The 25,337-nt window shown below is 58.1% G+C and overlaps 8 protein-coding genes across 8 annotated transcripts; 1 reads left to right on the forward strand and 7 right to left on the reverse strand.

Moving 5' to 3' along the window:
• Positions 1 to 742: 742 nt before the first annotated feature.
• D7B24_002845 (uncharacterized protein) lies at positions 743 to 5,052 on the reverse strand (the record flags this gene model as incomplete). Its single annotated transcript, XM_028637042.1, has 6 exons — positions 743 to 1,054; positions 1,109 to 1,277; positions 1,341 to 1,784; positions 1,861 to 2,198; positions 2,544 to 2,637; positions 2,750 to 5,052. The coding sequence occupies 6 exons, from the start codon at positions 5,050 to 5,052 to the stop codon at positions 743 to 745; spliced, it is 3,660 nt and encodes a 1,219-aa protein (XP_028490986.1).
• Positions 5,053 to 7,282: 2,230 nt separating this feature from the next.
• D7B24_002846 (uncharacterized protein) lies at positions 7,283 to 8,808 on the reverse strand (the record flags this gene model as incomplete). The annotated part of the gene is made up of 4 exons (XM_028637043.1): positions 7,283 to 7,509; positions 7,596 to 8,390; positions 8,453 to 8,641; positions 8,787 to 8,808. The coding sequence occupies 4 exons, from the start codon at positions 8,806 to 8,808 to the stop codon at positions 7,283 to 7,285; spliced, it is 1,233 nt and encodes a 410-aa protein (XP_028490987.1).
• An 896-nt stretch (positions 8,809 to 9,704) lies between these two features.
• Positions 9,705 to 10,289, reverse strand: D7B24_002847 (uncharacterized protein; the record flags this gene model as incomplete). The annotated part of the gene is made up of 1 exon (XM_028637044.1): positions 9,705 to 10,289. The coding sequence occupies one exon, from the start codon at positions 10,287 to 10,289 to the stop codon at positions 9,705 to 9,707; it is 585 nt and encodes a 194-aa protein (XP_028490988.1).
• A 1,856-nt stretch (positions 10,290 to 12,145) lies between these two features.
• SNF5 (SWI/SNF chromatin-remodeling complex subunit) lies at positions 12,146 to 14,432 on the reverse strand (the record flags this gene model as incomplete). Its single annotated transcript, XM_028637045.1, has 2 exons — positions 12,146 to 12,487; positions 12,546 to 14,432. The coding sequence occupies 2 exons, from the start codon at positions 14,430 to 14,432 to the stop codon at positions 12,146 to 12,148; spliced, it is 2,229 nt and encodes a 742-aa protein (XP_028490989.1).
• Positions 14,433 to 15,160: 728 nt separating this feature from the next.
• On the reverse strand, positions 15,161 to 16,635 carry D7B24_002849 (uncharacterized protein; the record flags this gene model as incomplete). The annotated part of the gene is made up of 2 exons (XM_028637046.1): positions 15,161 to 16,384; positions 16,441 to 16,635. 2 exons carry the CDS (start codon positions 16,633 to 16,635, stop codon positions 15,161 to 15,163), a joined length of 1,419 nt encoding a protein of 472 aa, XP_028490990.1.
• A 1,693-nt stretch (positions 16,636 to 18,328) lies between these two features.
• On the forward strand, positions 18,329 to 19,376 carry ATP6V0C (V-type proton ATPase 16 kDa proteolipid subunit; the record flags this gene model as incomplete). Its single annotated transcript, XM_028637047.1, has 4 exons — positions 18,329 to 18,396; positions 18,538 to 18,703; positions 18,794 to 19,112; positions 19,231 to 19,376. 4 exons carry the CDS (start codon positions 18,329 to 18,331, stop codon positions 19,374 to 19,376), a joined length of 699 nt encoding a protein of 232 aa, XP_028490991.1.
• Positions 19,377 to 19,810: 434 nt separating this feature from the next.
• D7B24_002851 (uncharacterized protein) lies at positions 19,811 to 22,796 on the reverse strand (the record flags this gene model as incomplete). Its single annotated transcript, XM_028637048.1, has 3 exons — positions 19,811 to 19,895; positions 19,953 to 22,539; positions 22,595 to 22,796. 3 exons carry the CDS (start codon positions 22,794 to 22,796, stop codon positions 19,811 to 19,813), a joined length of 2,874 nt encoding a protein of 957 aa, XP_028490992.1.
• An 841-nt stretch (positions 22,797 to 23,637) lies between these two features.
• On the reverse strand, positions 23,638 to 25,082 carry D7B24_002852 (uncharacterized protein; the record flags this gene model as incomplete). Its single annotated transcript, XM_028637049.1, has 2 exons — positions 23,638 to 24,619; positions 24,715 to 25,082. The coding sequence occupies 2 exons, from the start codon at positions 25,080 to 25,082 to the stop codon at positions 23,638 to 23,640; spliced, it is 1,350 nt and encodes a 449-aa protein (XP_028490993.1).
• Between the last annotated feature and the right edge of the window lie 255 nt (positions 25,083 to 25,337).

Below are 25,337 nucleotides of genomic sequence, written 5' to 3' on the forward strand. Positions count from 1 at the left end.
GAGATTCTCATCACCGACTCGACTGCCGTACCCTCTGTGAACACATCCCGCGCACCCGCAGCACGCCACGTCAATGAAGTGTATTCTCGGCAAGTATGATACAACACGTTCCCTAGCCTACCGGGAAACCTCGCGCGCCGTCGCGCTCGTAAAAGTGTATCCGTCTGCCTCGCCCTCCTCTCTTCTCTCCATGGCCATTCAGGCCCTCGAACTCCTATGCCGCACGCTCCTCGCTCGACGGCAAAGCGAGGAGGATATGTCCTCGCAGTCCCTCGGGATGAGGAGATCTTCAAACGGCCTCGGTGCCGCAAGACAGTCAACGCACCCGGCGCGCAACCCCTTCGCGCTCCCACCCTATCCACCTTCGAAAGACCATGGGTCCCGGGGCGCTAGAAGAAGAAAAGTAATAAACCAAAGCTGCCGAAGCGTCGCGCCACCCGAGCCCGCCGGTCCCAGGAATGTCCGTTCCCCTTTTGTTTTTGGAGGGGGGTGGCGAACATGGGGTGGCTGGGTGAACGGGCACGAGAAGAAAAAGAGACGCAGTTCTCCATTCAACGCCGGGCCATCCACCGATGTGGGGGGGGAATCAATTTATGAGAAAAGTAAGAAATGGAGACCCTGGAATGAAAAATCGAGAGTGTCGTTTATTCGCCGTGCCCAGTCCGAAGACCACGTCTCGCGTGGTACACTCGGACACAGAAAAGGGGTATTACGTGGTCGGAGAGAGTGTATGAGTGACAACTTAATCGACATCCATAATGCCGGCCTCACCCTGGTCGGATTTGCTGTTGGCAGACTCGAGGTGATCTGGGCCTGTCGTGGCAGGTGTAGGAAGATCGACCTCGGCCGACTCAGTCTTTGCGGATAGAGCATCGCCGTCGCGGGCCGTGGGGCTCTGGCCCGCCAACGCAGCATGGATGCGTGCTTCCATGGCCTTGCACTCCGCGAGCATGGCCTGAAGGCTCTGCTGGTCTCGCTGGCCCAGGTTGCCGCTGGCGAGGTTCGTGGCGTCGCCGCGCGCTATGAGCGACAGGACAGCAGGATCGGCGTTATCCTGGACGGTTGTTAGGAAATGCGACGTTGCAGGATGGTCCGTCTCAAAACCTACCAGAAGAGCTGTGGTGAGCTGAGAAATACCGTCGCTGTTGGATTCGCGCAGCTGAGCCAGGTTCAGCGCTGCCTGGTGTTCCGTGATCGACACCTGGCCGATCATGGGGCGCGACTCTGGCGCAGCCTCCAGTTGTTCGTCGTCGGGGGCTGCTGGAGCAACGGGTTTCCTCCGGAGAACCCTGGACAAGTCAGTAACTAGAACCTCAGCATTCTAGCAGAACGAAACATACTGTGAGACAAAATCCAAGACGATGCCCTTCTCGGGCAAGCGGTAGGTACGGCCAAACGAGGTAACGTCGTTCCATCCGCTGTCATTGTCAGACTCGTCGTTGATGACCTCGATGAAGCCATTGTTCTTCATGCCACGACTGTACAGCGGGGTGATAACCGTGGCATCGCGAATCTTGCGATACTTGTGGGCGGGGGCGAGGCTGCCGGGAAGCTTCGCCAGCAAGTCATCATTGTGAGCCGGGCAGACCCAGGTGCGCAGAACCGGCGGGATGGCGAGCGGCGGGTCGAGACAGTCCAGATGCCAGTGCAGACCACAAATGCTGCACGGAATGATGGAACGGTCGCTGGCCGTCGCTTGCTGGCAGTTGTGGCACAAGACTGGCGACCCATCTGCATCGCGGACTTTGTGGAAGTCCGGCGCCTCCTCGTAACCACCTCGTTTCCTGGTACAAGTCAGCTGACATGCGCACAATGGCCGCTGCCGCCGACGAGGGCGGCAAGAGGGACGCTTTCACATACTTGGGAACCTTGGGCACCACGGCGTTTTCTTCCTCGTAGTCCCCCTGAGGACCAGCTCGCACATTTTCAAAGTAGGTCTGGATGTGCTGCGGCAGCTCAAACGCCCCTGGATTGGTCTTGTCAAGCACCGCCAGGAGGGCACCGAAATGGCCCGGCCTCTTGTCAGATGATCGGGTCGGAAACCTCGTTCCGATGCACCGTTGACAAAACCATTCATCAGGGAGAGGCTCGTCGACGAGCAGATCGACGCACTCGAAATGGAAGGACCGGGAGCAGTGCTCACAGCAGACGAGTTCACCTACGCCGCCGCACGCCGAGCAATAATCGTCGTTGTCATCCTGCCACCTCGAATTAGCCAAATTTGTCTGCCAAGGGGGGGGGACCGCGTATGCTGAGCAGGTGACCGGGATTGCGGGCAAATAAAAGTGGGAGATGAGCTGGTCGCTAAAACTCTGTGCGTGGGCGGCCAACCCGTTGGCATGACGAGGGGGGGGGGGGATGGGCTGGGCCTGGCGTGGGTGAGGAGAGGGAGAATGGGGGCCATCGAGCCAGATCGAGCAAGACAAAGCCAGGCTCACTCAGATCCACCCACATGACGAGCAGAGCATGGATGTAGTGATGAGGAAATGATGAGGAAATGCAGAGAAATGCAGAGAAACCACACGCAAAGCACAAGCACGTACCGAATTGAAGTGAGCCCCGCTAGATGAGAAAGGATGTCCCTCTCCGCTCTGGCGAGGTACGCCTGCTGCAGTGCCGATGGTCTTCTTCTTGGGCCTAGGAGAGAGAGAGTGTGTGTTAGATCGGAAGAGCATGAGACGAGGACAGAGGACACGCGATGGATTGATGATGCGCCTCGCTGCTCGCAAGGGAGGGAAAATATACGCACGATGACTTGACACGCAGCCCGGTGCCGGTGCGTTGCTTTTTGACAGCCCGCGTGCTGACGGGCGTGCCAGCTCTGGACGAGTTCACATTCGAGGCTACATCGGGTGGGAACGAACGAGCTGTCGGCGAGGAGGCTTCGAGCTCATCAAATCCCCTCTTGTTGGACCGCGTGGTTCGCCCGTTGGCCTGCGTTCCTGGTACGCTGGCGTTCCCTGCCACCGACTGTCGCGTCTTGCGTGTCGGCAAACCCGCGATTGGCGTGGACACGGGGGCCTCGAGCTCGTCCCAGAAGGGCGGATCGATGGCGCTGGTCGCATTCGCGCTGGCGCTGGCGCTGTTCTGCGTCTCGCCGCGGATTGAGCTCTCCTCGGGGGCATCGACGTCGGCAAAGTTGCTCTGAAGCCGCGCCGTTCTCCGCCTGGCCGTGTTGGCTTCGTCCACAGCGCTGACCTCGTTGTTGCTCTTTCCCTGCGCAGACGCCTTGGCATTTGCCTTCGCCGCTCGTGTCGTCTTGGAGCCCTTAGCTGGCCTGCCGACCGGCCTACGAGCGGGAACTGCGTCAGCAAATTGGGGCGACGAGGGAATGTCCGATATGGCAGGATCAGCAGGCGCAGGGCTGCCCGAGGATGACAAGGCCGAGGGGTCGGGTGCGTCGACGATCATCTTTGTGGTTTTTGCGTTGCGTTGTCGACTGGGCCGCAGTTCGTTGAAGATGATCTTGGCGCTCGTCGCGGGGGCGGCAGCCCCTTCGACGTTGCGATCACGGATAGCTGCAGGCGTAGGCGACGGCAGAGAAGGCGAGCCCGAAAGCTCCGACAGAGCAGACGAGTCGCTGCCTGCGGAGTCCCGACGAGCACGCCTCCGAGACGGCGTGACGAGGGCGCCGCCATCGCCGATGGTCGAGGGTTTCGCCATGAACGGCGATGCTGTGTGCTGCTTTCGCGATTTGTGCTTCCTCTTTGACGGCGTCACACCAATGGGCGTTGCTGGCACGGGCGCGGGCGCCTCGACGACTGGAGGCGGCACCGCAGGCGCAGGTGTGGGTTCAGGTGAACTCGGACGTCTTGCCTTGGTGAGATCGAGCGTGATGAGTTTGGCGTACGGTGCACGCTTCCTTTTTTGTCCGCTCATGCCGTTGGGATTTGGCGACGGTGGGCCAAAGTGATCGCGGGCTCGATTTTCCTTGTTACCTTCCCTCTTCTTCGCCTCGATGAGCTTCGCAAACTCGTCAACGACCGACGAGTCGGCAGTCTGAGAAAAGATGGACTCGACCAGAGTGAGAAAATGCGCGTCGGAGGACTTTTCGTCGTAAAGCGTACGCAGAGCCCATGCCGTGGGATAGCGGCAGTGATCGAGTGCCTCGTGAATCGCTTGCTCAATGACCCTTTCGATGCGCTCCCTGGCAGGCACGGTCTGTTCGGGAGCGGCCGTCGTGAGATCTGTCGCAGGGGCGGAAGCAGCGGTAGGCGTGGGAGTGGGAGTGGAGGCTGAGGCTGAGGCAGGAACAGGCGTCGAAGTAGAGACGGCGGCGGGTTGGTGCGAAGTGGAAGCGCGTCGACCCGTAGAGACTCTGTTGAGGCTCCGCCTCGACAGGGGATTGCGCAGCGTCGTCGTCGTCTTGGTGCCGGTGCTCTTCTGATCGTGCTCGTCGTCCGACTCGTTGGTAGGCAGTGCTCGCCGCATGGGCTTTTCCGCGGCTGCAGGTGCTGATGCTTCCTGGGCGAGAGGTTGCGGAGAGGGGGAGGCGGGCGTCACACTGTCTGGTGCGGAGCCAGAGCCAGACTCTGGCTTGGTTCCCAGCACGACCGACGCGGCCGCATCAGCACCAGCGCCGTCGCTGTCGACAGCCGTCGTTTCCACCCCTTCAGCAACCGTGCTGTAAGAAGATCTTCGATCGAATTCCGTCTTGGTCGCCGGCGGCGTGGGCGTGGATGCGGCAGCTGTGGCCGAGGCTCGCGCGGTCGCCTGCGCTGCCTGGAGGTGCGCCGTGCTCTTCTTCAGAATGATCCTGCGCACCGGCTGGCCTTCCTTCTTCTTCGCGACGGGGATCGACTTGGGCATCTCGCCAAGCGGCACCATGCCCTCGGTGACGCCGTACCGCACGAGTCCGTGGTCCTCATAGCTCGGTTTACTCTGCACGGAAGGTTCCAGCCACTTCTGCAGGAACGTCTTGGTCGTCGCGTCGTTGACCGAGCTCCTCGACGTCTCCAGAGGGCTCGGGCCAGGACCCGCGTTGGTGTTGGCCGTAGGCAGCTGAAGCGGGCTCGAGAATCGCGACCGTGTCGCTCGCGTGCTCGTGGCCATCCTGCGAAGCTCCTCCTCGAAATCCTCTTCTTCTTCTGCTTCTGCTTCTGCCTTCTCGACGTCCGCCGCCACGACCACCTCCTTCCTCCTTCTCTGTCGTTTTCCTATCGCGACGGTATAGTGCCAAAACAACCGGATGGGCTCCTGTTGGTCGCAATCGCGACGGTGCGCGTCGTGGGAGGTGCGGTCGGGGTTTTTCTGCGTCGCGCCTCAAGCTCGAGCTTCGCCGTTGCGCCCCCCTGGCTGGGGCCTCGACACACGCTCTCCAGAGATGGGGAAAAAAAGATAGGGAGAGATATAACACCTGCGCGTGCGGTTAGTCTCGTGCTTCGTATTGGGTAAAAAGTGGCATGTCTACTTCTCTGATGCTCCAAAGTGGCGAGCGACTCAAAATGCTTCGCGTATCCCCTATCTCGACGCGGTTGATCCAAGGGGGGGGAGGGAGAGGGAAGGGTGCCAAAGGCTGAGAGACGTCGAAGCTCTTTCTCGCAGGCGCAGAGGCTCCGTAATAGCGTGGCCGTGCCTTGGTTGAGCCACCGAGAGAAGCCCCAGCCAGCGGGCATGGGGGCCCTTTGGGGGGCATGTCTCGGCCTCCTCCAGCGGGTGCTTAGGTCATGATGGCCTGCCAAGCAACCACCCGTGTAGGCAGTGATAGGGCATCCTCCCTCGAGGCTATAGGCGTTGTCCACCAGACGCGTCTGGCTCGGGGCATCGCCCACCAAATGATAGGACATGCCGTGCCCAGAAAGTGCCATGAGGCGTCCTTGATGACACTGCAGCACCTCTTCGCCTCACCTGTCCACATCACCCGATCGCAGGTGTCTGGACACACCACCCACTGTCTTCTACTCATCCGGCGTCCCATCCTTCATCGGCGAGGCAGCTCTCTCCAGGCTCCAGGATGGACACGCCATCAGGTTCTCCCTAGGGCCTCGATAACCCATCACACAGGTGCAGGCGATCCATGGTCTGGTACACCAAGAGACCATGAATCAGCCCCTGACGATGCTGCCAGGCGCTCTACCAGGGACCACCCTCAACCTCTTCCCAGGGCCGCACAACCCGAGCGTCCGTACAGAACAGACCAGAGTCCCTGTCAGCGGCGGAAAAGCCACTCTATCCCCGAACCGCTGCCTCGCCCCATCGATGGCCTCCCCTCTCGCTTGATTGCATCATCCCATCGGCAACCGGAAATCTTTGCCCCTCGGCCTGAGGTACAGACCGACTCTTTAACATACTCTATCTGACAAGCTTTTTTTCTTTTCTGGGTTCCCATTCTCGGGCTGACTGACCTTCCAGATCGCTGATGCTCAGCACACCTGATCCAGGGGGTCATGAATCCCATCACCCGGCCGCCCACGACAGTCCCACATTCGCACTGCTATAGCAACCCGAGACTGCTGCTCCGGCGCAGCGCTCCACGGGGAGGGTGGAGGGCTGCAACGGCGGTCCGGGCTCTTTGGGCGTTGAGGCTCCCCCCCTCTCGTGGCCTTTCTGCTCCTCCTGCATCCCCATGAACTCTGATTAGGCTTGCAGGTCATCACGATCTCGTAGCCCCTGAATCAGTGTTCGGTATTGCTGAGTACGTGGACCCAGAGCACTGCATACCAGCCCGTACCATACCTTACCCGGCCACGGACCCCAACCTCCTCCATTTTGCCAGACGTGACCCTCCACGAAATGAGCCGGACGGAGATGCAGAAACACCAGCAGAATATGCCGCGCCGTGACTTGTCAGGCCGGGTCGGGTCGATTGGCCATTCACGTATATGCAGATGCAGTCCTCTCACTGACTAATGCCGACGCAATACACTTCTCACCGGGCTGTGCTGGCTGAAGACCACGACGTTCTGCGACCGATGAACCCTCTTCTTGTTTCTTTCTTGGTGTCCTTGACGAGGCTGCATCGGGTACTTCTGATGCCCTCCTGCTGCCAACCGCAGACCTAGCTAGCTAACAAGGCATACAGGATGATGCAGCAGCCCTACACTGCGCGTGCATCGGTATGTATCCCGAAGTGCGCCCACGCGGGCCATCAACACGATCCAGCATTTTTCGTACCAACCCGTGTCGTCCCACATCGTGAGCCAGGCCAGGGCAGCCCAAGCAGGGGCAGCAGGTCTACCTCTTCGCGAAAACAAGTTTGTGGGTCCTGCGCAAGCCCCATCGGCTTCGCAGGCCCTTCGACGAGGCATTCATCCATCGCTGCTCCACAACGTCCGCCACCAGCTTACTCGTCGTCGCTCTCCTCCTCCGAGCTCTCCTCGGCGGCGGCGGCGGCCTTCTTGGCGGGCTTCTTCTTCTTCTTGTTGTTCTTCTTCTTGCCGGTATTTCTGGCGATGGGCTGCTCGAGGATCTTGAGAATCTCCTCATCCTCAATCTTCTTATCCGTCTTGTACTTGCTCAAGTCAAGCGCAGGCGCGGCACCAAGCTTGGTGATGCCGTTCTTGGTGATGGCTGTAAATCGTCAGTACATGAATCCATAACTGTTTTTTTTTTCATGACGGCCTCCTGGAGAACCGAAACCAGGTGACTTCACATACCAATGGTGGTCAGGAGACGGCCAACAGGCGAGTTGTCCTTGTCACCAACGACCTCGTACTGGCGGAAGACGTTGCTGCGGACGCACTCGACGACACCAGTTTTGGCATCACGCTCGTCCTCAAGCTGGCGCAAGCTGAAGGGGAAGACGCCGAACTTCTTGACAACCTCGGAGAGGATCTTGCGCGACGTGGGGCGCTTGAGGCCGTAGGTCTGGAGGGTGCGGCGGTGCAGAGTGGTGCGGTTCTCGTACTGCTTGACCTTGCCGGAGCCCAGAGAGACACCCGTCTCAACACCCCAGACCTCGCCGAGCTCGGGGACGCCCTCGCCCTTGGAGCCCTCGCCGGGCGCGAGGACGATCTTCTTGGTGCCCTCGATCTCGTTGCGGTCGAACAGCCACGAGGTCGTGGACTCGACCAGGCTGCAGTCGTAGCTCTTGACGACCTTCTCGAGCAGGCTGGTGATCTTGGTCTGGGTAGGCGCCTTGGTCGAGGCGGCCTTGGCCTTCTCGTCGTCGGAGCCGAGGGTGCCAGGGGGGATCATGAGGCGGAGGAGAAGCTCATTGGCGTAGTACGTGGCGAGGACCAGGTCGGCGTTGCGGCCAGTGACCTCGCCCTCGGCGCCGGCGATGACGGTGTCGCAAACGATGGAGCCGAAGCCATCGATCTGGGCACCGAGCTGGATCTTGATGGGCTCATCGGCCTTGATCTCGACGGCAGCCTCAGACTCGTCGGTGGTCAGGGGCGTGTAAGGGGTGACGAAGGAAGAGGGCGAGACGGTCGTGGGGTGGGAGAAACCTGAGACAGAAGGTTAGCACGGCGCTCTCTCTGGACGGGACGGCAGGGGACGGCAGGCCTACCCTTGGTGACCTTCTTGCCACGGTAGACCTTGGCGAGCTCCTCCTCAATGAGGGCATCACCCTTCTGGCAGATCTCAACGATCTTGGCGCCGGGCACGATCAGCTTGGTGACCTCGGCGAGGACCTTCTCGGAGATCTGGGCAGCCGTCTTGTACTTGGTGAGGGTGTCAGGGTTGTTGAGCGTGTAGTCTGCAAGCTGTGTCAGCGCGATATCAAAGGCATTCGGCACGTCGCGCGGGGCCAGAGGGGTCAGCGTCGCGTGGTGCCGTCTCGAGAGCTGTTGTTGGATGGCGGGGTACGGCGACCGGGTGCAGCTCGAGGTGACGTGACGCACCCACCCGAGGAGCATCGGTCATGGGCACTAGGGACAAGAGAGAGCTACTCACCAACGGCCTCCTGCTTTTCCGCCATGGTGACTGATTTCTCGATGGCAAAACACTACTTGATGGGAAAGGGAGGGGGGGATGCTGTAGCCGGGAAGACTCGATCGAAGGCTCGGTCGAGGAAAGTTGTGGTGAGTGGGGGGAGGAGGGAGTGTGTCGCACGAGGTACAGAAGGAGGGGTAGTATTTAGGGTGTTTGCTGTATTTTCGCCTGTTCTGGGGCCAAGTGTGAGCGCGAGTGGCATCGATGGGTTTTTCGGTGCGGGGCACAGAGCCTGCCTGGCCTGGGAAGCGCCCAAGCCGCTCGACCTGCCCCTCTTCGCCCGTGTCACTTTGCCTCTGGGGATGTAGTCTCCAGCCCTGTTGAAGCGTGAGGGATACTTGCTGTCGAGCTCTCGTGACTTGGGAGTTCGAGCTTCCCTCTGGGCTGAGAGGTAGCTGGAGCTAGGTATCACGTCAGGGCATCGGGCATCCAAATGAATGCCGAGAACCATCGTCGTCTTTACAAGCTTCCGTTGGCCTTTCGCCGAGAGACCTTGAGCGGTGCAGTACATCATTGGCAGTGTGGCTTCCACAGCAAGCCTTTCCGTGTTGTTCTTGATGGTTCCGCTTTCTGCGTGGGGCAAGGCTTGGAGCATCTCCTCCAAGTAGGAGTGATGATCATAGCCCTCTTCCTCGTTGCGTCCTGCTGCGTCACGAGGTGATTGCTATAGACTAGACCGTCATTGCTCCAGACGGGGTTCATTTTCATCGATCATCATTTCAAGGGCCAGCTAATCCATCATCAGACAAACGGCAGGCAGCAACAACATCACACACCACCGCGGGCGTCTTTCTTCCATCAGTAACAATAGATCCGAGCCCGTTCCATCATGAAACGGCTGTCGGTTCATCAAGCGGAATGAACGGCCTCATGACCTTGTCAACGTACCAACCCGGCAACCCAAACGCCTCCTTCGCCTCGCTGATCCCGCGATTCATCCTGCCAACATACTCATCCAGCGGCTCCCCCTTGCCAACACAGTGAAAATTCACGTACACCAGCGCCTCCGCTTCGTGCCCTCCGCCGGGCCCCTGCTGCTCCCCAGGCGCGAAGACGACGACGGGCAGCGTCACCTTTTCGTACGCGATCGGCACGCCCTCGTACCCATCCAGCAGCTCTTCGTCAGCAGGCGGCAGGCGGTAGAGCACGCCGTAGACGCCGGTTCCCGTGGCCGTGCTCGTGCTCGTGCCAGTGGTATCCACGTTCTCTGACCGGCGGTAGACAACGTTGGCGTAGCCGCGCTCGTTGATGAGCCACTCCCATGGAGCGGGGAGGAAGGCGAGGCCGACGGGCGTCGAGGCGGGGCAGCGGCTCTTCATCTGTGTCGTGCTCAGATTCGAGCCGTAGGCAAAGTATAGTTTGTGCTGTGTGGCAGAGATCGCGTTGGCGTCTGGTTCCCGGGGGTGCGGCATGATGGCGAGCTGGCCGTGGTAGAGCGAAGAGAGAGAGATGCCCAAAGTTCACAATGGAGGCACATGTGCTGTAGGAAATGGCAAGATACACGGGTCGTTCGCGTCGCCTGGCAATTTGAAGAGATGAGGCAGGAAGTTTTGAAACCACGTCTGGAGGCGGGAATTCCTTGCTGTCTTTGTTCACACCAGCTTCACTTACGCTCAACGAAAGCTGAGCAGGGATGATTTGGCATCAATCACCTCATGTGTCGTTACGTAAGCTACAGCGTGGAACGTTTGTACCGAAAATCATAGGGAAGTGATGTCTGTCAGACACTTGCCTTTCTAATTCTGGAAGACGGGAAAAGAGGCGCCAAGTCGCTCTTGGACAGATCACACATGTCTGAGGTTCGCCTTCGGAGTCCCCTGCACTGCCACAGCTGTCGGCCATGAGCCTCACACACTAAGATAGGGGTCGAAGTAGGAAGATCGTCGTGGAAGAAGCATCAGGAACCAAGATACCGTTCGAAAGAGCTGACGGAACAGTCACGTCATCAGTTCTATATCCATGTTGGTAGAATGCCTTGATATACTGTTGCCTGCAAGCCGACAAACGCAACATGTCAGTATGCAAAGGTGGCTGAGCCCAAGGCGTGAACATGCAGGTTCCATCTCCATGTCCCCATACAAGCCTAGGAAACAAACCACTGCCTCTTGCCCTTTCTCAAGCTTCATGTCAATAACAGGAACCACGCAGACAAGTCCGCCCTAGCAGCCAGGCTCATGGGTGTTGGTGCAGGCGTGCTTCCTCTCTCAATCGCCGTCGACCAGCAACTGCATGGAAGCGGCAGTCCCAGAGCCAGCATCGTTGCTCGCGAGCCTCGCCATCAGCCCCTGAATGACAGATCCACACCATCACGACAACAAGGGGCCCAAGAGAACACAGCAACAACTGACAGTAACAGGCCTCAGCCCTGTGGTATTTCCCTTCTCTACACCTAGCAGCAAAACCCCCCTCCCCCACCCACAGAACGTCTCTTGTCTTAGCAATCCTGTTCTTCACCCTCCTTCTCCTCCTGGCCTTCCGCCTCCAGATCTGTCAGCTCCGAGTTCCTGATAGCTCCCATCAACCGCGCAGCCGTCTTCCATCTTTCTCCCAACCCATACCAAGCGCCTGCCATAATGAAAGCCAAAGGGGAAAAAAATGATGAAAAGAAAAAACCGACACAACGACATTCAATGATGAGGGAGCAAAAATGGGGCGAGAGAGTACAACAAATAAGGGTGCAAAATGATGAGGAACCCGCCCAGCCCGCTGCTCGCAAACAGCTTTGTCTACAGGGATTAAGAATGGAAGGGTACACTGTGCCTTCTACTTCCCAGGGTCGTACTATACAGAGTGGCCTGATGTGTTTTTTTCGGTTGGGAGAGAAACAAAGTACCTTGGCCGGTGGCGCGAGCCTGTACTGGCATACGGAGACTGTCGATAAGCGTGGAAGAGGACAGCATGATGCGTCAGCTGTCAGGTCGCTTGGGCTCGAACGGATCGGTTGGCTGCCTCCAGCTGTGTCCAGATGCTGTTCGAGGCGGACAGGCGTTGAAGGAACTGAACCTGAACCCAGTATAATTCCCAGCGTTGGCTTGTCTGGTTGAAGGACTGCGCAGACCGCATCTCCCCATCATTCCAGTAAGCGTAGGGGTGTAAAATCCAAGAGAATGCATCTGCACGCCTCCCATTCTCCCGTCCTGGCCTGTCTAGCCGTGGACGAGACGTGGGGAGGCATTCACAGCATCCCTGTGCTGTCGTCGTAGCCCATCTCCGGGCCAGGAGAAAAGGTCGCCAGGAAATCCAACGTCTCTTGCGACAGGTGGTTCACCTAGACCCCCGGTGCCTCGACCTTGAGTTTCGGCCGCGTATCGAACCCGCACCGTTTATCCACGTTCTTGCGATGGTTGCCCAGCCCCAGGTGCCGCTCAAAGTTGCCCGTCGTCATGTCCGGCCCCGGCGTGTACGACTTGCCAGGACAGTCCGTGCAGCGGATGCGCGGGAGGAACATCCAGCGGTGCCCGGGAGGTGTCGGCTGGCCAGCGGGGATGACCACGGGCAATTCGGTCTCAGGGTTGATGCAGGAGTGGCGCATGATGCCTTCGAACTGATCGTGGGGATACGTCTCGCGGAGTTCCTGGAGGCCTCGGGAGAGCCATTCGGGCGGGGGCGGCTATAGCGACAGTCAGCATTGGAGGGTACATCTTTCAGGGCCGCGCCAGGTCTCTTACCGGTGGCGGAGGGGGTTGCCCCTCGACCGGGTTCGGTGCTGACACGCCGCCGAGCAGCGCTTGCGGAGCAGCCGGCGTGCCAGCCTTGGGCAACATCTGGTTGTTGGAAGCCGGGGTCGAAGGTGGCGGCATGGAGCTCGGTGCCCTGTTGATGCTCGGCGTTCCTGGCGTTTGCGACCCGCTTGGGGTGATTCGTGCTCTCGGGTTCTGCAGGAATCTCCTCAGCTTATCCTTGTTGATTTTGAGCGTGATGATCATGGTCGTCGGCTCCTCCGTGTCGTCGCGCAGATCACGGCCGTAGCGGCCGGCATTCCTGCGCGTCTCGTGATGGTGGATGACGCTCGCCTCAGGGGTCTCGGAGCGCCCCAGGTTCGCCATGCGTTGCTGGGCGGCTGTTGCGGCCCCGCGTAGGCCCCTCGTCCTCGCCGTGCCGCCGCCGAGCTGCGAGATGGCGGGCGAGTCGGGTCCTGAGTCGTCGCTCGAGTCGGATTCGGAGAGATCGCCATCGCGGGCGCCTGGCCTCTTGCGTGTGCCGGGGGCTCCTGCGACCCTCTTGTACAGCGTTGTCTCGTCGAGGCTAGCAGCAGCGCCGGGTAACACAGACGAGACGATGAGCGTGCGGATTGTTCGTTGACGGTCCTTGAGATCGGGGAGCTGAGGTCCGCCTCGCCTGTTGATGGACCTCTTCTGTCGCCTCTGCTCTCGGGAGAAGACAAGCTCGTTGCGTTCTATATCAATGTCGTTCAGCTCATAGAGGTATGGCGCGTACTCCTTTGCTTGTTGCTGTGGTCGGAAGACGGCGGGTAGTGGCGATGGCAGGAAAGCGTTGATGAGGTCGGGATCTTCCACAGGGCGCCCATCAAAGGGATGGCCGACGCCGTAAAGGCTGCGCGTGAAGAGCTGGGTTTGCTCTCGAATGCAGTGCGCGATGGCGGTCGTGAATTCGCCGGAGAGGGACAGATCGCGAGCCATCGTGGCGGCAAACTCTTCAGGCGAGTTCAGAGGGTTGTTGATCTCCCACTCGAACTGGTCCACCAATGTATGCTGACCGATCGTGATGTTCAGCTTGATCAGTATCCTCATCTCGTCGTTCTTGTACGCTGAGTAGGGGAGCTCGGGATCGAGGGCATCCTCTTCGGAAAAGGCAAAGGGGTAAAAGTCCATCAGCTGGTCGTGCATCTGGTGCACAATGGCGTCGTGGACGTGCTTATTCGCCGGGCCCATCTCCAAACCTATATCTTCGATGAGCGTCTGCGCAAATGTGTCCAGGTGCACGATCCGGTCGTGGAGGTTCCACGTGAAAGTATCGCGCAGCTTCAGCTTGTCCGTGTCGACGTCGATGCGCACAGGCACCAGCTCTTCGTGCTGCTCCGCCTGCTTCTTGATGTCCTTTTTCTTCCACGTCAACGGCGGCGATCGCCTCTTTCCAAGTCGCGGCTTGAAAGCTGGGTAGAGAATTTGGGTTGGGAACGCCGTCTTGACCCGTGGGTCGATCTCTGTGTGGCCGTTGCCCCAACCGGCGTAGCCCTCGCCATAGAGCCGGGCGGGCGGGAAATACTGGCGGTGGGACTCGCGTATAATCTTGTACTCAGCGATTTTGTCGTTGTAGCGCTGGAAGCTGTCGGCGTTGTACCGCATGGCGATGCCCTGGGCGGCCTGGTTTTCCCAGTCGCGCGTCACATAGCGTTCGACCATGAGTTTCTGGAAGGATTCCTTGTCGCGCACGAGAACGGCAGGCGCGGGCTTGGCCTGGGCATCAGCTTGAGACGCGTCATCGTTGCCGTTGGCTGAGGCGGCTGCTGATGAGGAAGAGGCTGTCGCGCCGACAGGTGTGGCCGAGGGTGTGGGTGTCGACGCCGACGTGGATGTTGATGGTTGCGCGGCCATGGCTGTGCGCCGAGTCGCCGCGGCGATGCGGCAGGGCCCGTCGGGGATCGATCGGAAGGAGGTTCGGTGATATGTATCGTGTGGCGACTGCACGCGACGTGTTGGGATGTCGTCGTTGCCGATGGCGGGCGGAGCTCCAATTTCTTATTTCGAGGTTGGGTCGATGAAGCTGGGAAGCCTCATGTTCGCGCTTGCAGGATTGGACTGCCGTTTCCGTGATGCGGTGTTGCTGCTAACGCGGCAAAGTACTCCCGACCGTGTTACAGTGGGCAATTGGGTGGAAGAGACTTGGCTCTGCTAGCGCGTCAATTGGTTCACATCTCTTTGGTCGGCATTTCGGCTAAATACATGAGGCCAGATAACGAGGTGTTCTTGCGGCCGTCGCTACCTTGCATCAGGATCGCATGAACGGCCAATGGGAGCTACCTTGCTAAGCCGTATAGCACACAGCCTCGTTGTCAGTGGGACGTAGGTCAGGTTGGGACAAAGGCCAGACCAACTACCGTCTTCCCTTGACAAAAGTTCAAGACTATCACGGAACAGGTTGTGAAGAGGATCCATCTCAAAATCCAACGCTTCATTTATGATTCGTATCGTCTTGTACATACATATATGCAGAACGATACTTCCCGATGGAACTACCTAGGCTTCTTTCTTGAAGTGACGAGAAAAACAAGACGCCGTCGCGATGCAAATGTATAAAGGTCACCGTCTTCGCTCCCAATGCTTCACATAAAAAATGACACAAACCCAACGATCCCACTGATGACGCCAGCCAGAAATGGCCCAGCCAGTGGTGTCAATGCATACGCCGCGCTCTGCGCGGCCGCGGCGCCTCCACCGCGGAGTCCATGCGTGGCAGCCACCGGCTCTGCAACCGTGATGGCCGACGGCACCGAGCTGCGGCCCGTGCCAATCTCCAAAATGTTGGATCTCGTCGCGTTGAAACGCGTCTGCGCCAGCGAGATTTCGTTGTTTTCCATGTCATACACAATGTAGGCGGAGCGCATAAAAGTGTCGCCCAGGACATGAGTGCCCGCACCTGCTGGGGCGAGCCCGAAGAGGCAGGCGGGCGCGCCGTTCGAGAACGTAGGCTGACGGCCCGTAATCTTGAAGAGGTCGAGAACAAGCTCGCTGATGGGCACGGTGATTTTCGGCTTGGAGAAGGTGAAGGTCATGTTGGCCGGGGACTGGCGGAGCGCGCAGGGCACGAAAGCGACCGCTTGCTCTTCTTGGTAGACGGCACCGACCATCGAGTAAATCTCCTTGACCATGGCGTCCGGCAGGTAGGAGAGGGACGATCCCGAGTCGAGGAGGACGGCAATGGCCAGGTCGGAGCCCATGGTGGTAGAACCAAGAGTCACATCGGTCAGCGTCACAAGGAACTCGGAGTGGATGTCGGCATGCATCTGAATGGGGAGTGTCTGAAGCTCGCCAACAAAGTGCTCCGTATCCACACCGCCGAACAGGATGCTGCCGGTTGAAGCGCTGAGGCTGTTGAGGTACAGACTGAAGGCGTTGGACTGAATAAGACCTTGCGCTTTCATCTTGGCCGCAATGTTGTCATACGGATCCATCCCTGCTCGGCCGACCTGGACCTCATTCATGGGATAGCCGACACCCAGAATGCCCTGCGCAGCTGAGCTCTCATAGCCGATACCAAACTGGAAATCAGTGAGCACGGTGCCGCCAATGTTGAAATCGTCAGTCACGTAGTCACCCGTGGCGCCGGACCCGTCGACGTAGGAGATGTTGAAATAGCTGCCGAGATAGTTGTATGATGACGACTGATTGGCAGCGTACATGCCCGATAGGGCACAAGGATTAGGGACCTCCTGACAGAGCTGTGAGCTGGCGGTGTTGACCCAGAGGTCACTGCTGCCTGTATCCAGATGCAGGCGGAACGGCTGGGGAGGGTTGCCGAGAGTGGCGTTGACAAAGTACAGGGTTTGCTGAGAGGGTGCCGGTCAGTGGTATGTTCCTAGCTGGCCGATGGCGCCGTACGTACCAGGTTGTCTAATGAAGCTGTAACAGTATTTCTCCGCCGCATGCTATTCTTGTCGTTTGGAGCCTGGATGATCTTGCTTTCCAAGTCGAAACCGATGACCCGGGCGGGACTGCCGTCTCTCTTCCGTAATGCGACGGCCTCGCCAGTCGAAGACAGCAGTATGGAGGAGAGAACCCATATTGGTATTGTCCTCATGATGGCGGAGAATGAAGGTGAAGGACAGCCGGCGACCTTGTTGGCAGACCGGTGCCGGGGGCGGGGCAGAACTCAGGAAACACAAGAAGCGTGTTGCGATACCATCGGGCTGACTGACGGATAAAAAGCAATCAATGTTCTATTCGTCGAATGAAGGACTGGAAAGGGCCTCCCAAGAGGTAAGTCGACGCCGGGCCGGGAAGAAGAATAGAAGGCGATGCTCGTGCAAGGGTTTTGAGCTGTAGATTGACAAGAAATTAAAGTCCGCTTGGAGTCGTATGGTTGTTGATATGGAGGAGCCCTCAGTATTAGCGACGGTCCTGCGCGCAGATAGGCGGGACAGACAAAGTGAGTATACAGGTAGACGAAAGGAGAAATACGGGTGAGCAGAGTCAAGAACAAAAGAAGAGGGATGAGTGTTTGGTGTCGGAGAGTACCGATGATGATATGCGAGGGTAGCAAAAGAAGGATGGCTTCGCAAGCAGGGTCAAGGGCATGAAAAGACGAGAAACCCGAGAGACTGGCAGATCGTCTTGGAATAGAACAATGGGTCAGGAAACAAGACGGCGGGGAGCACGGTACGCTGGGTGACACGGCTAGGTGTTTTTGGCTGAGGAGCCCGAAAGCGATTTTCACCCCGACGGCCTCACAGAGGGGAAAGTAGAGAAGTGAATGCTACAAGGTCATCATGCTTGCGGGGGCCCAGAGGAGTCGCTTGTTTGGAAAGCCGTGAAGAGCTCGTCACCAGCGACAAGTGTGAGGGCGGCGGTGTGTCACTGCGCGCTCGAGTCGGGTCAGGGGACCAAAGAGAGGGCGTGGGCGCGAGGTTGAAACACGAAGGACGTCTGGGCGTCAGGGAGCCGAGCGACTTCTGTTACAACTCGCGTGGATCATCAGACAGGTCTGGAACCGCCGCAGCCATGCCACCTAAACCATTCAGGCAAGGCAGCCCAATTCGAAATTGCCATGGACGCAATCGGCAGAGCAGATCATAGGGCTGGGGAGTCGTCAGCGAGACGGGGCGTCGTGGGTATTCCATGAACATGGTGCTCCGCGCCCGAACGCAGATCCCCGTACTGTTATCTCGGGCCAAGGCGAACAGAGTGCTTGCCGCAAAGCTTGTCGTACACAAGCTAACATGCCGAGGGATGGCTTTGTCTGCTTCCCTTCGGCGACGGCGCAATGTTGATGAAGACCGGCGAATATGCAGCGTGTTTGAAGCGTCATACAGCAGCAACCCGTGAGACCCGGTTCGTTCGCAAGTGTTCCCAGTCCAAGCATGGTGGGGCTGTTATGTTTCGCTCTGGGATTCCATCAGACCGATTTCAGACTTCGGACGACGGTGAAAGGACAGGCCGATGGCGTGGACGCGGATCATGATCATGGTAGCGATGGTGACTGATGGATCTGAGGAGTGGCGCGTGCTGGACATGATCGCCGTGATGTCCTGAGAACATGGGGCAGGTTCCACAAGGAGAGGGGGGGCTGTGCGTCCAGTGGCTTATGTAATGCCCAGGCCCGTCATGCCATCTGTCGGCCAGTCAGACGACATCTCGAAACACCAGGCAGACCTACACCACCATCACCAATCATCCTTCGCTTTATCTGGATGCCTGGACGTCGATTGATCTTCCAGGAAAATTGAGAGGGAGCCGGCAAGCCACGAATCTTGGCATGACACTCTCGATCTGCGATGAAGCGACATGCCTCGGCCGTTGCACCATTCGGCTTGGGTGGTCGGCGTGCCTGCATCAGCTTAAAGTAAGCCGTGAGGCTGAAGACCGAGATAATCAGCCCGACGGCTGTGCCTCCCGTACAATATTTGCTAAATGTCTGCCTGGAATGGACTCCGTATAACTCGCGACGATGAACCGAAATTCTGAAGGATGCCGTGCCTCGTAGTGCCCCTCCCCTGACCTGGCCATTCTCATGCAAACCGTACTCTCCTCTTCGCCCGCCATGGATCTCGTTGCAAGCATGTACCGCTGGTTCGTCAAAGGGCACCCTACACATCAAGACGTGCCCAGCTAACCTCTTCCCCGAAAATGCCGGCAGCCCAGCATATGCCGTAAGCCCACCACCCCCATCTCTGTCGAAATTCCCATCCACGATCCCTAGTGGCAGTCACTCTGACAATTCCCCCCCCCAAAAATGACAGCCCGTCTTCGGCGCCCTGGGCTGCTGCTCAGCCATCACGCTGACCGTCATCGGCGCCTCCTACGGCACCGCCAAGTCGGCCCCCGCCATCTTCGCCTCCGGCGTCCTGCGCCCCGACCGCCTCATGCAGAACACGCTGTGCGCCGTCATGGCCCAGATCCTGGCCATCTACGGCCTCGTCGCCTCCGTCCTCATTGCCGGCGACCTCAGGGAGAAGACGACCCTCTTCGCGGCCTTCCTGCAGCTCGGTGCCGGGCTCGCCGTCGGGCTGAGCGGCATGGCGGCTGGTTTCAGCATTGGCATCGTCGGCGATGCGGGCGGTGCGTTTTCGTCACCCCTCCCCCTCCCCTCTTCCACCTCCCTCTCATCCTGGCCACCCCGCCCTCCCCTTCACCCGCAGGAGTAGTGCTTCGGCTAATGTACGCATGTGCTTGACAGTGAGAGCGAGCACCCAGCAGCCCAGGCTCTACTCTGGGATGGTACTGATTCTCATCTTTGCCGAGGTGCTGGGGTTGTACGGGGTCATCGTTGCCATTTTGATGCTCACTAGGTCGAAAGTTGATGTGACGGTGTGCGAGATCTGAGAGCCCTCCTCTTAGTGACATATATGCTCGGAATGCTGCCTTTGATATGGATGCGGACAAGATTGGCGTTCGCACTCGCTCAGGTCGGAATGCTGCCTTTGATATGGATGCGGACAAGATTGGCGTTCGCGCTCTCTCAGGCCGGAGAATCAGTAGTGACAGCGCTCAGATCACTTTGACTGCGCGAATGAAGTTGCGGGTTCAGTCGTACGTTATTGATGAAGAGAAACAAAAAATACCAACCTGAAGTTCGTGCACAGCTCTTCATATTGTCGCCATTATAAATGCCACGTCCATCACTCACGTCACCGTTCAAAAGCCACCGTTCAATCGCAAAGCTGAATTGTATTCCACCCACAGGGTACTCCCCGACACCCACGCTCGTGCAGCGGTCCCGCAGTATGTACAGCACAAACCATGCCCGGACTTTATACTCACACAACCCACTCGACAAGGTTGTCCCTCGTTGTGACAAATGGTTCATCGATCCTCTTGATGGCAAAGTCGCTGCATAGAATACTGCACACAGGATGAGTCAGGCAAACCTTGATGGAAGGGGTTGTCGTGTAAACGTACCAAGCCGAAGCAACGAGCGAGTCCAGCTCCATAATCATGGCCTCCCTCTTCACGCCACTGACGAGTCCCTTGCTGATCTGCACCTGCAGCTCCTTGATTCTCTTGCTCGTCCCGACGCCGGCTTGCTCGAGCACCTTTCGCCCGAGGCAGTCCGAGTGGAACGAGTGCTGGCACGGGAACACGAAGAATTGACGGCTCAACAGCGGAAGCCCACAAACGTAGCACTTCTCGCCCGGCTCGACAATGGCGTATCGTTGATCGAGGGCGGCAATGTCGACCTTGATGTTGGCGGCTGTCTGCGACGACTCGTCCATCTCCTTCTTGAGTCCGTCAATGTTCCGGCTGTAGTCTTCGAGCGCCGCGCAGATCTCTTCTTTGAAATCATCGATGACGACAAAGTCTGGGAAGAAGGGGATCAGATCTTCAATCTTGAGAAGGTCGCACCTCTTAAGGAATTCGATCGCTGTCTTGATGCCGTCTGACTGGGTGATGACCTTGCGGGCTACGGCGAGCCACAGCCGCTTGCGCAGAGGCGGATTCGACATGGGCCGGTCAGCAATGACAGACGCCAGCTCAATGGCATCATGGGAGAGAGCCAGATCTACTGCCTGTAGGTACTGGCCCATGCTCGTGTAGATGTGAACGCACGACAGTGTTCGGTGGTGTTGGATGCACAGGCGCAGCGCAAAGTCGGGGTCGTAGTCGGGTTCGTCGCCCTGAGCCTCCAGGTATGCGAGCAGGCCGGCCTCATCGGAGGAAGGATGAGACGCATGAATGGAGACCAGGGTATTGTGGACAGCTGAGTCTTTCGACTTGACCTGGTTGATGATGTATTGCAAATAACGAACTGCCTGGTTTTGGGGAAGTGGCCCCTTGAAGTTGCGGTTGTACTCCAAGAGTGCGGGGATGAGGCTTCGCGGCTTCAGGTCCGAGTGCCGCATTAAAATCTCCACCAGATCTGTTGCAACATGGGTCATGAGCACAGTACTGTAGCGGTAAAAGACTTCTGGATCTGTCTGCTTCTTCAGCACATTGAGGACTTCTGGCCACCTCTCGCGCTGGACCCAGTAGGACAGGACGTAGTTGTAATCGTTGACCGCGTTGGCAAAGTAGAGCAGTTCCCGCTCGCGGCCATGCGAGCTGACAACGTCGTATACTGTTCGTTTATCAAGGTCTTGCTTGTACTTATTGACGAATTCTTTGTACTCTTTCTCAACGTCCTGAAGTTGTTCCTTCGACTGTTTCGGGTTGAGGTTTTCGGTCAGTTCAGCCTGTGATATGATCGTATCATCAAGCGAGTTCAGCTTGGCCATGAAGACCTCCACAAGCCAGCTTGCAATCATGACTCTTTGCATAATGGCAGCCTTCTTCAGAGACCCAAGCTTGGCGAGCAAATACTTTCGCAAAGCGTCAGGCTGCGCATTGTCGATGAGCGATAGTGCGACCTCTTCAAAGGGCTTGTTACTGCGTCCGTACACCGCAGCCGCTTCCAGGAAGTGGCCTTTGCCCACCAAGTAATCACCGTATGCTGTAGCTACTGTTTCTTTCTGCGTTGTAGTCTTCGCATGTTGTAGCGCACCGTCAAACTGCTGCATTTTGAGCATGATCTGCCAAATGCTGCGGTCTTCGTCTGTGACAACAACCTCAAAAATCTCCTGGCTGGTAAAGAGCCAGAACGTATTCTTCTGCAGATCCACGTACAGCCCGAGAGCGGTCTGTCCGGCGTCGAGAACTATTTGGTCGTACACGATGGCCCCTGTCAGCCGATTGGTGGCTACTACACGGCCACCAACCAAGTGCAGGATGTGCCATTGAGTAAGTGCAATGGCATCCACGAACTCGGGTGATCCTCTCCTCTTCGATGCCTCGGCGTGAATCAAGTCCGTTCGCGCCTGAAGTTTTGAGCCGGCGAATACCTTCTTGCCCAGTTCTGCATCAGCATCTGTCAACAGCTTGCCGTGGAAGACGCCCTGCGATGTCAACCACGCATACGCCCTCTCGGCCTCTTCGTCGTCGTAGGGGTTCGTTTCGGGCGGATCCGGGGACACGACGAGCGAAGATGGTGCCGCACCTGAAGCTCGCGACAGTTCATGTATTGTAGGCTGCTCGGACTCGAAAACTTTGGTGTACACGGAACCATGGCTGTCGTACCCATTGCCAATCTTGCCAGAGAGGTGGAAGAGCCTACTCTGCTGCGCGATCATGAGCCGTCGGACGTCAGATTTCCCCTGCGGCGCATCCGCCCAGAGACCGGTAATAGGGCCATCTTGCAGCCGGTGGAGGTTCTTCAAGCGTATGTCCTTCTTGTAGAACTCAGAGGTCGCCTCAATAAGGGCTTCGTAGATGTTGCCGTCCGAGGCACCCAGAATGATTTCGCGCGTCGATGCGGTTGGCAATGAGGGATTCCATGCGACACTTTCTATCGAGACGCCTCGCAACCTAGCCAGCGGTCGGGGATTCTTGTGCTGCGAGTGCAGGTAGTAGTTTTCGCCGAGTGCCGTGCAAATAAGAAGATGCGATGCCGTGGGGTCGAGGAACATGCGGCGGATGACGCCTACTTCGGAGGTCTTTTTCGGGAGGTCAATGTCTATCACTGTGTTAGCCTCGCCCGCTGATACGTCGAGACACGATGGCGGACAAACCATCAATGTCTTCTGGCTTGTTGAGATCGATGCGCAGGATGCGCCCATTCGACAGGGCGAGGACGAGGACGTTGTTCGCCACCTGGGCCGCTACAAAATCGGCGGCGACGGAGAATTGCAGCTGCACTCGCTCGACGACGAACATGGGCAGTTCATCCGTGTCGAGGACGGCACCGAGGCCATCGGAGGTGGTGAGTGCCATGGTGGCTGTTTTATCGAGCTGGTGTTGCCATGCACTGTCGTTTCGCTTGTTGTAAAAATCGGTGGATTGAATCTCTTCGTTCGCCCGTCGTCCCAGGAGCCAACTGAGCTGTGTGGTGTCGTTGCCGAGGATCGAGACTGGCGGGGATGTCGTTGTTGACAAGGCAGCGAGCTCTGGGTGAGCTTCGCCTGAGGTGGCTGGAGGGATGATGTCGTTGGTTGAGGATGCGTCGAGCTCACGTCTCCACTTTTAGCCTGTGGAGGTCCTTCGGTGCTGAGCGAGCGCCCGCACTGGAGGACCGCTGAATAGAAGAGTGAGTATATCTACCTAGCCACAATCTCGACGTGATCAACATGACCTGCGGATGCGAAAACAACCTGCATGAGCGGTCACACAGGAATGCAGGGAATGCAGGGTTGTAATCATGAACCCTGGCTGTATTTCCACGTCTGACATGGTAGATCGTAACTGACAACCACGTTCAACCAATTCTGGGCCAGCACTTTGGCTGATCATTGCCCAATGGCGGGTGATTCCATCCATACTCCCGTCTCAATCCAACGCCTGCTTGAGAAGCATCCCTACGGTGACAGAAGAAGGTACAACAACAACAACGCCTCAATGTTTGCTGAAACACACGCAAAAAGCCATCCGCCACTGATACGCCAAAGGTGAAGCGCTTCAGTACCCCTGCCAGCATGGACGTTCATCCAAATAGAGTCCCTGGGTATCGTCCTATCCGCCCACATCCTCGGAGACAACTGGCAAAAGTTAGGGACTCAGAAGAGGGCCTCCTTCCCTTCTAGATCCATCCACTCCATCGCCGAAAAGCCGATACTGACTAATCCAGTCTCATATCATGCGTGACGACTTGAGGCACGAACTCCAGCTCCTCGCCTCGCCCCTGTTCCTCCTGTGGTACCGTTGCCGTCGGCTTCCTCCCGACGACTGACCGAATCTTCACATTGAGGCCTTTCGCCTTGATCGGATCTCTTGCGAAGCGTGTCATTTCGCGGGCGACGTTCAAGCATGCCTCCTTGACCTCGTCCGCTTCCCATCCCATGTGCTGTGTCAGCGGTCGTAGTGTTGAAGCCTCCAGTCCATCGATGCAGGAGATGAGCCACAGCTTGCCGCCGCCAGCCTCAATATTGATGGGGATGACGTGTTCCGTCATCTTAATGTCTACAAAGCCCGCCCTGTGTAACAGCGAAGGGCTGAGGTGTTGCAACCCTCGCGGCCGGCCGCTCTTTGCGGTGGAAAGAGTGAGATCCCTCGCGAGACGGTGAATATCCGATTCTTCGGGAAAAGATGAGAGGAACGCTTTCAGAGCGCTGCTAGAGTCGTCGATGTCCATCAGCTCTATCCAGCCGCCGGGCTTGATCACCGTGAATGCCTCCTGGTAGATGAAGTTCCAATCTTCAAAGGCGCCCAGCATGTCTCGAAAATGAACCAGATCAAAAGAATCCGGCTCTCTCGTCCACTCAAGCTCGGCATCGTCAATTTCGAAGAAGCAATTCGCCGGTACAGACGTTGGTTGTATAGCGGATATGTCGGTCCCAATCACCTCGCAATCAGGGAAGGCGTCTGACACAGCAATCGCCCATTCGCCAATGCCGGTACCAATATCTAATATCCTGTCGGGATCGTGAAGCGCAACCGATGAGAGTTCGCCGTCGAAAATGTCAAAGTAGATACGGTGGATCAAGCTCATTCGGCATTGTTCGTACTCGTCATTGGGCATATGGTAGTGCGGGCCACAGTACCGTCGACCGTGTTCCCACCGATAGTCCAAGTCTTGCTCTGTGATAGATCGTGTTGACGCCCTGTGCGACGAGTCCGTCTTGTCAGTCTCTGGGCCACGTGGAATATGCGGGCCGGTCGCACGCGATGCGGGGGATGTAAGGAAGGGAAAACCAACATTTCCATGTCGCGCTCGGTGGGCAATGGCTCGTCGGGATCATGCGCATCCACCAGGGCTGGGTATTCGCTATCGTTGGGGGCAGAGGTCGAGTGGTCGTCGCTCATGTTCGCATCGGCGTCATTGTCGGCGGCAAGGGCCCCAACGGCGCTGTTGAGCTCCTCTGAGCCCGTGACGCTGGTCATCTCGGTGTAGGTGCCGCCTTCGCTGTCCAGTCTGTCGCTAGAAAGTCCTCCGTCGCTCGACTTGCCTTCGGTGGACAGCGTAGACATAGTGCCCGTGCCGATTCCGTCAAGCGACTGGTTGTGGTGAGCGCGCGATCTAGGGCAGGTCCCTGAACGTTTCTTGGAGCGGCGATTTCTGGCCATCGAGAGGGCACTGCGGCCGGCTGTCGCTGTGAAGCTACGGCGATAGTGAGGATGGCTCCGAGATCGCCAAGAGCGACATGACAGTCGGGGCCGCGGTTCGAGACAGATACGGCGGCGGCGAAGGCGGAGGAGGCGGGAGCGGCAGCGGCAGCGGCAGCGCCTTTCGAGGGATGTTGGTTGGTGATGGGGGAAACGGCAAGAATGGTGGGCTGATGATTTTCTGGCCGTCCTGTCTCATTGAGTCCTCGTCGTGGG

This window comes from Verticillium nonalfalfae, assembly GCF_003724135.2.
Source record: "Verticillium nonalfalfae strain VnAa140/NRRL 66861 chromosome Unknown scaffold_173, whole genome shotgun sequence".
NCBI classification, from domain to species: Eukaryota; Fungi; Ascomycota; class Sordariomycetes; order Glomerellales; family Plectosphaerellaceae; genus Verticillium; species Verticillium nonalfalfae.